The following is an 11,476-nucleotide window of genomic DNA, read 5'->3' as shown; positions in this document are numbered from 1 at the left end:
TATATATATATATATATATATATATATATATACATAGAATATGTATATTTTTTTTTTATATATTTAATTATATTTAATATATATTTACAAAACTATATTAAACTTTAGTATTTGTCAAAAAATTTGATATAAAAAAGCATAAATCTTCTTCTAAGTCTTATTCATCTAAAAAATACTCAATTTAATATAAAAAATTAAGTCTTAATATTTCATCAAATACTTTTTCATTGAAAATACCGCATAAATTTCCTAAACAAAAAAGTATTCGATTAATATTTTTTATATTTCCGCTTTAAAAAACTTAAATAAATTATTCTAAAATTCCCATTTCTACCATTTTTTCAAAAATTAATTCATTTTTTGTACAAGTTAAATTTTGTAAAGATTTAAATACTTTTTTTTATATTTATTCGTTTTAATTTTTTTTAATAAATTAATTAATGTAAAAGGATAATTTGACAAATTTAAAAATTCGATCACTTAGTTATTTACAGACGAAAATAAATACTCTTATATGCATTTTATAATTTCTAAAATATTATTCTATTAATTTTAGTTTATATATAATTCTAGTGTATTTAATTATTCTATTAATGAGTTTTTTATTTATTCGAATTCTTATGTTTATTATTTGTTAGTTTATTTTGTTCTTTAATTTTATATTTTTTTATTTATTTATTTTTTTCGCATTTCAATTCTTTATTTTTCTTATTTTTATAACATTAAGGATTTTAAGATCGTACTCATTTTTTATTTTGTCCTTTTTTATTTATAATATATATTTTTTTATGTGTTAATATATTTGCTTAAATAAACGAAAAAAATAATAATATTTAATATTATTAATCAAAGTTTATTTATGAAATATATCAAATTGAATTTTAAATTTATATTTTAATATATCTATATATAAATTTTATCATGTATTTTTATTTAAAATTTTTAAATTTTATATTAAATAATAAATAAAGATAATAAAGTTGATAGCATAATTATTATTATTAAAAAAATTTTTAATTTTAAAACTAAATATTTCATTATTAATTAATTTTTATAAATTTTAATATATATAATACTTAATATACTACAATTAATTTTTAGTTTTGATTATTATTATTTTTTAAAATAATTGCTTTTATAAATTTCTATATGATTAATATTATAAAAATTATATATTGCTTAAAAAAATAATAAAAAATAATAGATTTTACATTATATTATTATAAATTCCATAATTATAAATATAATTTATAAAAAATTGCTATATTTTAATCTATAACTAAATTTTGCTAAAAAATAATTAAAAAAAAACAAGAAAAATGATTAAATTTTATTTAAAACCATTAATTTTTTTAGCAATATATAATAAAAAAGCTATTTTTATATAGCAAACAACTTTTTTTTAAATAAAAATATAAAACAAACAAAACAAATATAATAAAAATATAAAAATATGAAAAAAATTCTTATATTCCTATTCTTAGTTACACTTTCTTATTAAAACTTCGAAAAATACTTAAAAAAACTAGGTGTAACAAAAAGCCAAGAAACATACTTTAGAAAAAATATTAATAAAATAATTTATGACCGATCTCTTACAGCAGAATAAACTAACTAAAAAATAGAAGAGTTATTGTAAAAAATAGGAGTTAATATTGAATAATATGCTAAATTAGCTTTTAAAGATTAAAAATAATTAATTAAGCATTTTCTAGATTAAAATTCTTAATTAACAGAAGATTAGAAGGTGGACTTAATGAAGTAAATGAAACTAATAAAGCTTAATAAATCATTGAGTCGTTAAGAAAGAAAAAACTAAATAAAATAATTATTCTAAGAATAAGGTGTAGACATTAATATATTGAATTTATAATAAAAATCAATTTTAAAAGAATTTTAAAATAATAATAAAGTTAATTACTAAAAAAATAATTAAGATTGTTAAGAAAATTGTTAATAAAATAATCTATAAAATAACCTTAAAAAAGTTATACTTGAAAGTAATAATTAATAGATTAAAAGTGAATTTACATAAGATATTTTAGACAAGAAAAAAATTGAAGATTTTTTTTATTATTAGAAAATTAATAATTAATTTATATAGATAAAAAAATATATAATAAATATATATAAATTAAATATATTAAATACATATATAATTATAGTTTATATTGTAAGAAATTAAAAAATTAATTAGAAAAATGTAATATTTATTATATATTATATGATATATATTTATTTTATTATGATTATTTTAATTTAATAATATTTAATATTTATTCTATTATAAATAATATAAATTAATAATATATTTAATTAATTAAAAAAAAACTTCTTTATATAATTATATGTATATTAAAGAAAATTAACTAAAATAAAATTAAACTATTACTCTAATCTACTAATATAAATTGAATATAATATGCTCTTTTATTTTAAATTAATAACTAACTCTTTGTTATTTATTTTTTTTTTAAAAAAAAAAATTATTTATTATATATAATTATCATGATATAAAAATAATTATTAATTAATTTATAATAAATATACAAAATATATATCGTTTTTATAAATTATTTATTAATTTTGCTTATATTTTTATTTTCTTATAATACGTTTTTTATTTTAAATTATTTAATATATATATATATATATTTATTTTTTTATTAATTATGAGGAATATATTTTCTATTAATTAAAGATCAACTAGATATATTTCTTCAATATAAGCTAAAAAAATTTAAAAAATAATTTTATAATTAATTATTTATTTGAAAAAATATAATAAAACTTTAATATAATATAATTATTATAATAATTAATAATTTTTTTCTTAAAATATATTAAATTATAGCATCTTTAATATAATAAAAAAAATCTAAATAATTATTCAATTTAAAAAAAAAAAAATAGATCATAAAAATAAATATAAAAATAGTAAATATGGATATATAACCTAGACAAAACGGATAAATAAAAATGATATTAAGTATAAAAAAGTTAGATAATTTCTACTTAAATAATAACTCAATTAGAATAATAAATTAAAAAATAATTAATTATAACATGAGAAAGAAAAATATAAATATTAATAAAAAAAAATATATGATATTATAAATAGAAATAATATTAATATTATTAAACTAAAATTTATTTTATTAAAATATTAATATTTATTTATTTTTTAAAACTGATACATATATAATATATAATATTATAAAATAAATATTTAAATTATATTATTTATATTTATGTATTTATATGCAATATAAAATCATTTTTTTATTTATATAAATATAAATAATAAAAAATGCAAAAAATAAATATATTTTTAATTTTAAGAACATTTATTTATAAAAAATTCAATATTTATTAAATGATTGTATTATATTTATTATTCATTATTAATTATCTATATTAATAAAATTAAAATTAATATTTAAAAATTTTAGAAATTCCTTTTATAATATTTTATATTAATTATATTTATTTCATATTTTAATTACTAATTATATATATAATAGTAAAATTTTTAATTTAATTTTAATTATTTTTTATTAATTTTTAGTTTTTATTTTTTATATATATTTTGATATTGATTTTTTTATAATTTAATAAAACATTTTTATATTTTGCTATTGTTATATTTATAATTTTTATTTTATATTATTAAATAAAATAAATAAAAATTAAAAATAATAAATATTAAAATATAATAGGAAAAAAAAAAAAAAAACACCAAAAAATACATATATATATAAACAAATAATTAATTTTTTTTTCAATATAAAAAAATAAACAAAAAAAATTAATAAAATATAAACACAAAAATTGAAAAAAAAAAATTAAAAATAAAAAATTAATAAAAAATATAATAAAATTTTTATAAAAGCAAATAAATAAATACCTCAAAATAAATAAAATAATGAATACTTCTACTTGTCCTCCATCTACTTAAATAAACAAATCCGAATTATCTATTTGCCAAATAATTTCTCCTAAATCCAAGTCTATATAACCTTAAATTTAATTTCCTTTAACTCCCTAAACTCCTCAAGAAAATCTATAATTTTCTCACCCGTAATTAACTTAATAACAATTAATAATAAACAGCTACTCTCTCCAAAACTCATTAATAAATTCATAAGAAAAAGAAGATGAATTATAATATGAAACTCCTAAAACTATATAAACGACATAAATAAATTTCAGTAAGTCTAACGCTAGCGAATTTTTATTAGATTATGACGATGAAGAATACGATGAATAAAATATAATTTAAACTAATATGATGAGTTAAGAAAAATAAAAAGAATATTTTAAAATAAAGACCTTAATAAATTATATAGTTTCCTATTTAAATAAAGATGAAGAACTTCTTTAAAAGAAGCGAATTTTTATACTAGAAGACGAATAATTTAGTGAGAAAAAAGACGTTTATTTAAACATATTTAACATGTTAATAAAAAAGTTCCAGAAATTGAAAAAAACAAAAGAAGAAATGACAAAGTTTTGTATGAGAAAGGCTTTTAGATATCTTTTTTCTCAGCTTAAAATTCGATGTAATTCAAAAATGAATTTTAAGGAAGCTAATGAAATTTGCATGAATCATTATTTTAAATAACATGTAAATGATTCTTAATTTGTTTTACCTTTTAGGTAATATTAATATATTTATATATATATAATTATATATTTTTATTTTTAGAAAAAATAGCTCAATTAAAACTATGAATACAACATTTTTAAAAAAGGTATTTTCTTCGAAAAAATTTGTATAGGATTATTGTTGTTTTTTAAGTAAAATATTTTATTAATTTATATTTAGATTTATAACAAAAATTAATAAATAAAAGATTATTTTGATTAACTTGCTGTAGAAGATAATTAAAAAAAAATTGATTTATTAGCTTATTATGTACTTCCTTTAGTTGAAGATTAGAAATATGAAAAAATAGAAAACTTAAGAAGATTACCTTGGACTATGTGTTTGTTAGATTCTACAAAAAAACTTTCATTTTAACTACTTGAATTATCGGATAAATAATATTAATAATATTTACAAAGTTATAATTTTAGTACAAATGATTAAAAAAATAATATAAATTTATAAATAAACAATAATAATAATAATACATAATAATCTTTATAAACACTTTCACCAAGATAATCATTTTCTAATAATTAAATGATTAAAGATAATATTAAAGACATAAATATAGAAAAAAATGTAAACAATAATAAAAACCATTATAAAGATTATGGCGAAAAAAACAATATTAATGACAAAAATGAAAATAATTATGATAATAATAAAAATAATAATAATAATAATAATAATAATAATAATAATAATAATTATAATAATATTATAAATAACAATAGTAATTTTGTTTATTTAAATAAAAATGAAAATTCTAATTGCTCTAATTTATAAAGAAAAATAATTTTTATTATTCCTCCTAAATACGAATTACTTTAAAAAAAAGTTTGTTTTAATTTTTGAATATATTTCTTTTTTTTATAAGAAATGAATACATTAAATTTTATTAATTATAATATTATTCCTTAAATCATAATTATTTTTAAATTTTATATTTTTATTGTATATATATAATTTCTATTAATATATATTTTTAACTTGATTTTTTTTTTTTCTTAAAATTTCTAATATAATTTTTTTATTATTTTTTTTATTTTTATTTTATATATTTATATATTAATAATTTAATATTATATTATTTTTTTTTTTTCTTATTTTATATATTATATTAGAATAAAATAAATAAAAGATTTTAATTTTGTTTTATCTTTATTAAATATCTATTTGCTATTAATATTTTTTTTGTTTAATATATTTTTAATTAAATATGTTTTTTCTTCATTTTCCCTTTATTATATACCTCAATGGAATTAAACTTCCTAATATAAACATAGAAAGTTCTAAATAAGTTAAAGTCTTATATTCAATAGATTATTCAAAATAAGTTATTTTGTTATCATGTTTATTTCTATCCATAAATATTTTTTATCTTAATAAAAAATCTGAACTAATAATAAAAAAAAATGTTTTTGGTAAAAACAAACCACCTACAATCTATAAAATTTATATTATTAAAAAAAAAAAAAAAAAAAAAAAAAAAAAAAACTGAGGCAGCATATATTGGTAAATTATAAATAGAAAAAATTTCTCTATCTAAATATTATAGGTATAAAATTCTAAAAAAAATTAAAAGAATTAAATATGTAAAAATTTATACTCTTGTTATATTTAAACTTTTTAAAAAAAAAAATAATAATATTAATTTCTATTTAGAAATTTAAAAACCTCTTTTATATTCAGGATTATGAATATTTTTTATCAAATTAATTTATTATTAATCAATTTAATTATGTACATATATTGAATGTGTACAAATTGCGCAATTACCAAAGAATATCTATATATGTTTATAAAATAGTAAAAAAAAAAAGATTAAAAAAAATATTTATTTAAAAAAAAAACTTTTTAACTCCTGCTAATAATAGGCTAGCTTTATAAATAGTCATTTTTTTTTATTAGTTTAATAATTTATTAATATTATATTTATTTTTTATTAGAAAAATAAAAAACTTTATTTTTTGACAAAAAATTATTTATATATATATATATATATATATATATATAAATATATATTTATATATATTTTCAATTAACAAGATTATATTTCTAAATAAAATTAAGTATATTATCTTAAATTTTATTCGATTTTTAATATTAATTAAACAAAAATTCAATCTATTTAACTCCCTCAAATTAATAAAACTACTAAAAAACTTAATTATTTCCAAATTTATCTCCATCTTCCCAATCATCCTAGCATTCCTATATTTATAATCCATAATCAAGTATCAAATCAAGTTATTCTAAACAAATTTGAGCGAATTCTAAATAACCACACGATGATAATTTCAATAAAAATTAAATATATTCAAATGAAATCATTTTTTAAATACCCATTTCAGTTTTTAAAACAATTTAAAAAAACTTCAAAATTTACAATTTAACTTAAAAATCTTCAAAGACAAGGAAATTTAAAAGAACTTTAAAAATTTCTTAAAAAAGAATGATTTCAGCAATAAAAGACATATAGGCTTTTCCTGATATAAGTATTTATAAAAAAAGAATGCATTTTAATTTAATTTAATGTTTATTATTTTACATTACTTTAATTATTATTTCTTAGAAATTTTTCTAAACGAAAATCTTTTTATTTATTTCATCTTCTTAATATTCACATAAAAAAATTAAAAAATCTAAAATTTAAATAATTAATTGATTATTTTTTCCCAGTAAAATTTCGAAAATTTCCTTTAGAATACCACATTTATATATTATATCGATACAAAATTCATTTTTATTACAAAAAATTCTCAAAGCTTTGATAATATCTTCCTAAATCAATTAAAAATTCCCAAAAATACTCAAAAAAGCCTTTAAAATATCAAAAATTTCCTCAATAATTTAAGCATTAGGTAAAGGGAATTTACAAATTAAATTTGTTAAAAAATAAGTATAGGCCTTAATTAATTAAAAATTTTATTAAAAACAAGGATTTCCTTAAATTTTTTCTAAAAAGAAGCCTTTAACAAATCCCTTCTAAAAATTTTCAAAAAAAAAAATCTTTTCTCGAACTTCTTCACTATCAGCCGCCATATTTCCCAAACACCAAAAAAGATTTTCCAAAATTTTCTTTTTATTTACATTTTTTATTGTTTTCTCGAAAATCCTTAAAATACCCAAATTTAGTAATTTTTCACACTAATGGTTATTTTAGTAACAAATATTAACTAAAATATGAGTACATTCATATAAAATCTACTTTAAGATCTTCTATTCGACATTAATCATTATTTCTAATATTTATATTAGTATTTACATAAATTATATATCCTCAATCATTTGTATATAAATTTATTCAGTATTCTCTTTTTCCTTTAAGCATGTTATTTTTCTTATTTAAATTAATGTTTTATGTAAATTTTCCTGATCTCCATTTAGAAAATGTTTCTTTAAATTTTATATGTTTTAAGATAATGGAGTTTATTCATCTTGTTCCTCTTAGGAAATATCTTTTTGGGTACATAATATTAGTTTTTATCTTTTTAATGCAAATTCTTAAAGATTACGGTTTTTTCGAATTTCTATGCGAAAGTTTTCCTTTTTTTATAAGATAGCATTTTTTAAATAATTTTCTTACATATTTATATATGTATGCTTATATATATATATATGTATGTATGTATATATATATTTTTTTTTTCTTTTTTTTTTTTAAAAAAAATATATATATATATATATTTTTATTTATATAATTAACTCTTTTATTGATAAAAGATAAAAAAAAAGGGAAAATTTATAAAATTGCTAAAATAGTAATTTTTTAAAACAACAACAAAAATATTTTATAAATCAAATAAAAAATGTTAAAATAATTCTACTAAACGTAGCTTAATAAAAAACATAAATTTAATAATCGAAAAAGGCATATATTTATCGAAAGACCAATTATTGATTGTTGGTTATTTCATCTCACTCAATATAAATATATTAATTTAAAAAGGGTTAAACTGAGTACTAAAAATAGTTTATGGTTTATAATTAATAAATAGAATACTAATTAATATAATTTATTTATAATAGTAAATAATAAATATTGAGATTTAAAATAAATATATATACATATATATATATATATATATAAATATATAAATATATAAATATATAAACACATATATAAATAAGAAATATTAAATTGATTTGAAAAAGGAAAACTTTAATACATTGTGTGGCTCGAATATCTAGAAGTGCTTTACGAATAATATTGCTTTATGTATGATGAGGAATTAATGAGATTTCTATAAAGCTTTATCTTTTGCTAAAAAAATAGAATTTCATATGTTTTTCCTAATTAAAGATTTTAAAAATAATTATATAGTTTTAAAAAATATATAAATATTAATAATAATGTTTACAATTCTTTTTAAGGTTTGAATTAATTACTTAGAAATAATAATATTAAAAGTACTAAAAATGTAATTTTTTGTGAAATAAATATCTTTTTTTTATATTTTATAAAATAAATAATATATAATTTTTTTTAAAAAAAAAAATTTTAAAAAACCTTTAATTGAAATAAAAATTATTCAAAATCTTAAATATTATAATATTAATTAAATCTGAGTAATTATAATTATTAACATACAAGACAATAATTTAATTTATTCATAACTTTATATGTTTAAAATAATGTTAAATCAAATATAAGTTAAAGGAATATATTTTAGACAATAATTTCTTTTATTAAATTATTTTTATTATTTCCTAACAAAGCTAATAAACTAAATAAATCTAAAATTAAATTTTAACTTTAACACAATCATATTACTTTATTTAAAAAAAAAAATCTCAATAAACATTAAAATAAAAAATAAAATATATAATCATAAAATAATAAGAAATATTAAAAAAATAAAAATATTCAAACAATAAAGAAAAATTTGACTTATATTTTATAAAGCAAAAATCAAAATAATATATAAATTAATAAATATTATAAATTTTTATATTAGAAAATAATAAATGAAAAAAGTATATGATTGGAATATAGATTTAATTATATATATTCCTAAATGTTAGTTAAAAATAAAGCTAACATAAATATCAATGCACACCTACATAAAATAAATATAAATCAAAATATCAGAACATTTAAACATTGATTCTTTAACAGCAATAATGAATTTATATTAAACTAACTCCTAAATTATATTAGCTCCCAATTAAACTTTATACTAAAATCATATAAAAGATAAAGAAATTATTATTTGTGATTTAAAAAATATTTAAAATGATCACGATTTATTATAGACATTTATTTCAAAAAAATAATATAATAATGAAGTTAGTAATCCAATTAAATAAGAGTTTTCTTTTAATGGTTTAATTATCAAAGGATTTTGTATTAATAATAAATGCTTAGATTATTAAAATGATAGACTTTTAACTTTAGGTTTTGGTGTCTTTGGGGTTAATTATATTCTTAACTAATAAAAATGCTAATAATGGTATTTTTTTTTATAGTCTTTTATATATTTTTTTTAGTTTAGAAATGAAATTTATTATTAAAGATCTTTTTTTAAGTAATTGTTGTTGGAAATATACAGGATAATATAAAACTAATTAAGGTACATGTCGAATTGATAAAATTGATAAATTTTAAATTATTAAAGGAAAGGAAAAAACTAAATAAATATATGATATTGTAATTCATAATAAGAGATGGGTAGATTTTAAATTAATAGTTAGATAATTATGAAAAAATTTTATGTATTTTTTTTATGATACAAAAAAAATATATTTAATTTCAATAAAATTATTTTATATTTTTTTTAAAAAAGTTATATTATTTTGATATTTTCTTATTACATATTAAGTAGTTATTTATGTTTTTATATAAAATATTTATATGATGAATTTGTCAATTAAAGAAATTTGCATATATTTAAATTATTATAAAAAAATAAGAATTATTTATTTTAATATGAATATTTATAGAAACGATAGTTTTTTATTTATAGAATAATTATAAACTTATATTTTTTTTTCTTTATTTATATTATTATATTAATATAAGATTGAATTATTTAAACATTAAAAATTTTTTTAAATATTTAAAAAAACAAAAGATTTAACATTTTTTATTGAATTTAATTATATTTATGTTTATTTATATTTAATATTATAAAATATTTTTAAGCAAATTTTTATATTCAACATAATTATTTAAAAATAAAAAAAAAATTTTATAAAATTAATAAACAAAATGTATTTATAATACATTTATGATAAATTCCTTTTTATTTGACTCTATGTGTTTAAATCTAATTAATATTTTAAATTAATTTAATCATAATCAATTATTTATTTTTAAACATTAAGAAATTTGAAAATAAATAAAAGAATATATAAATTTAAATGTATATATATATATATATATATATATATATATATATATATATATATATATATTTTTATTTACTAAAATTTATTAATATCTATTCTTTATTTTTTTGCATTTTTATTCATTTATTTAAAAATCATTTTAAACATATTAAATAAAATTATTTAAAATTAAATTCATAATAAATTTTATTTATTCATTTGTTCTTTACATATTTAATTATTTTTATATTTTAATATTTGCTTACTATTTTATAAATATATTATTTTTTTGTTATATAGAAACAAAAAATTTTTAATAATTAAATACTTATTTTTTAATTTTATAATCATATTTTGAATCAAATTTAATTATTTGACTGTTTTAATATACATTTCGAAAGCTAAAATAATTAATATATTATTTTGTTTTATTTTCAAGTTTAGGTAGATTATATATTTGTTTTATTTTTTAATTTTTCATTGTTATTCAAA

At 13.5% G+C, this 11,476-nt stretch overlaps 2 protein-coding genes across 2 annotated transcripts, besides 26 other annotated features; one reads left to right on the top strand and one right to left on the bottom strand. All coding sequences in view use genetic code 6, as the record gives it.

The window, feature by feature from the left end:
- Positions 1–32: a microsatellite.
- A 24-nt stretch (positions 33–56) lies between these two features.
- Positions 57–87: a microsatellite.
- A 2,011-nt stretch (positions 88–2,098) lies between these two features.
- Positions 2,099–2,158: a microsatellite.
- Positions 2,115–2,162: a microsatellite.
- A 44-nt stretch (positions 2,163–2,206) lies between these two features.
- Positions 2,207–2,255: a microsatellite.
- Positions 2,256–2,905: 650 nt separating this feature from the next.
- Positions 2,906–2,938: a microsatellite.
- A 135-nt stretch (positions 2,939–3,073) lies between these two features.
- Positions 3,074–3,166: a microsatellite.
- Positions 3,076–3,118: a microsatellite.
- Positions 3,167–3,674: 508 nt separating the features above from the next.
- Positions 3,675–3,718: a microsatellite.
- Positions 3,676–3,718: a microsatellite.
- Positions 3,719–3,788: 70 nt separating this feature from the next.
- Positions 3,789–3,870: a microsatellite.
- Positions 3,851–3,880: a microsatellite.
- Positions 3,881–3,911: 31 nt separating this feature from the next.
- IMG5_005760 (hypothetical protein) lies at positions 3,912–4,383 on the bottom strand (the record flags this gene model as incomplete). The annotated part of the gene is made up of 1 exon (XM_004039876.1): positions 3,912–4,383. A coding segment is annotated over one exon (309 nt), but the record flags the coding sequence as incomplete, so codon positions are not given.
- Positions 4,289–5,506, top strand: IMG5_005750 (hypothetical protein; the record flags this gene model as incomplete). Its single annotated transcript, XM_004039877.1, has 3 exons — positions 4,289–4,659; positions 4,709–4,800; positions 4,857–5,506. The coding sequence occupies 3 exons, from the start codon at positions 4,289–4,291 to the stop codon at positions 5,504–5,506; spliced, it is 1,113 nt and encodes a 370-aa protein (XP_004039925.1).
- Positions 5,297–5,369: a microsatellite.
- Positions 5,507–5,676: 170 nt separating the features above from the next.
- Positions 5,677–5,714: a microsatellite.
- Positions 5,695–5,744: a microsatellite.
- Positions 5,745–6,116: 372 nt separating this feature from the next.
- Positions 6,117–6,148: a microsatellite.
- A 204-nt stretch (positions 6,149–6,352) lies between these two features.
- Positions 6,353–6,392: a microsatellite.
- A 241-nt stretch (positions 6,393–6,633) lies between these two features.
- Positions 6,634–6,688: a microsatellite.
- Positions 6,638–6,686: a microsatellite.
- A 1,547-nt stretch (positions 6,689–8,235) lies between the features above and the next one.
- Positions 8,236–8,279: a microsatellite.
- Positions 8,241–8,294: a microsatellite.
- Positions 8,295–8,708: 414 nt separating this feature from the next.
- Positions 8,709–8,769: a microsatellite.
- Positions 8,713–8,767: a microsatellite.
- A 717-nt stretch (positions 8,770–9,486) lies between the features above and the next one.
- Positions 9,487–9,537: a microsatellite.
- A 1,277-nt stretch (positions 9,538–10,814) lies between these two features.
- Positions 10,815–10,874: a microsatellite.
- A 146-nt stretch (positions 10,875–11,020) lies between these two features.
- Positions 11,021–11,071: a microsatellite.
- Positions 11,072–11,476: the final 405 nt, after the last annotated feature.

Source organism: Ichthyophthirius multifiliis, assembly GCF_000220395.1.
Source record: "Ichthyophthirius multifiliis unplaced genomic scaffold scaff_1120509249453, whole genome shotgun sequence".
Lineage (NCBI taxonomy): Eukaryota > Ciliophora > Oligohymenophorea > Hymenostomatida > Ichthyophthirius > Ichthyophthirius multifiliis.
This window is presented reverse-complemented; position numbering and strand designations above follow the sequence as displayed.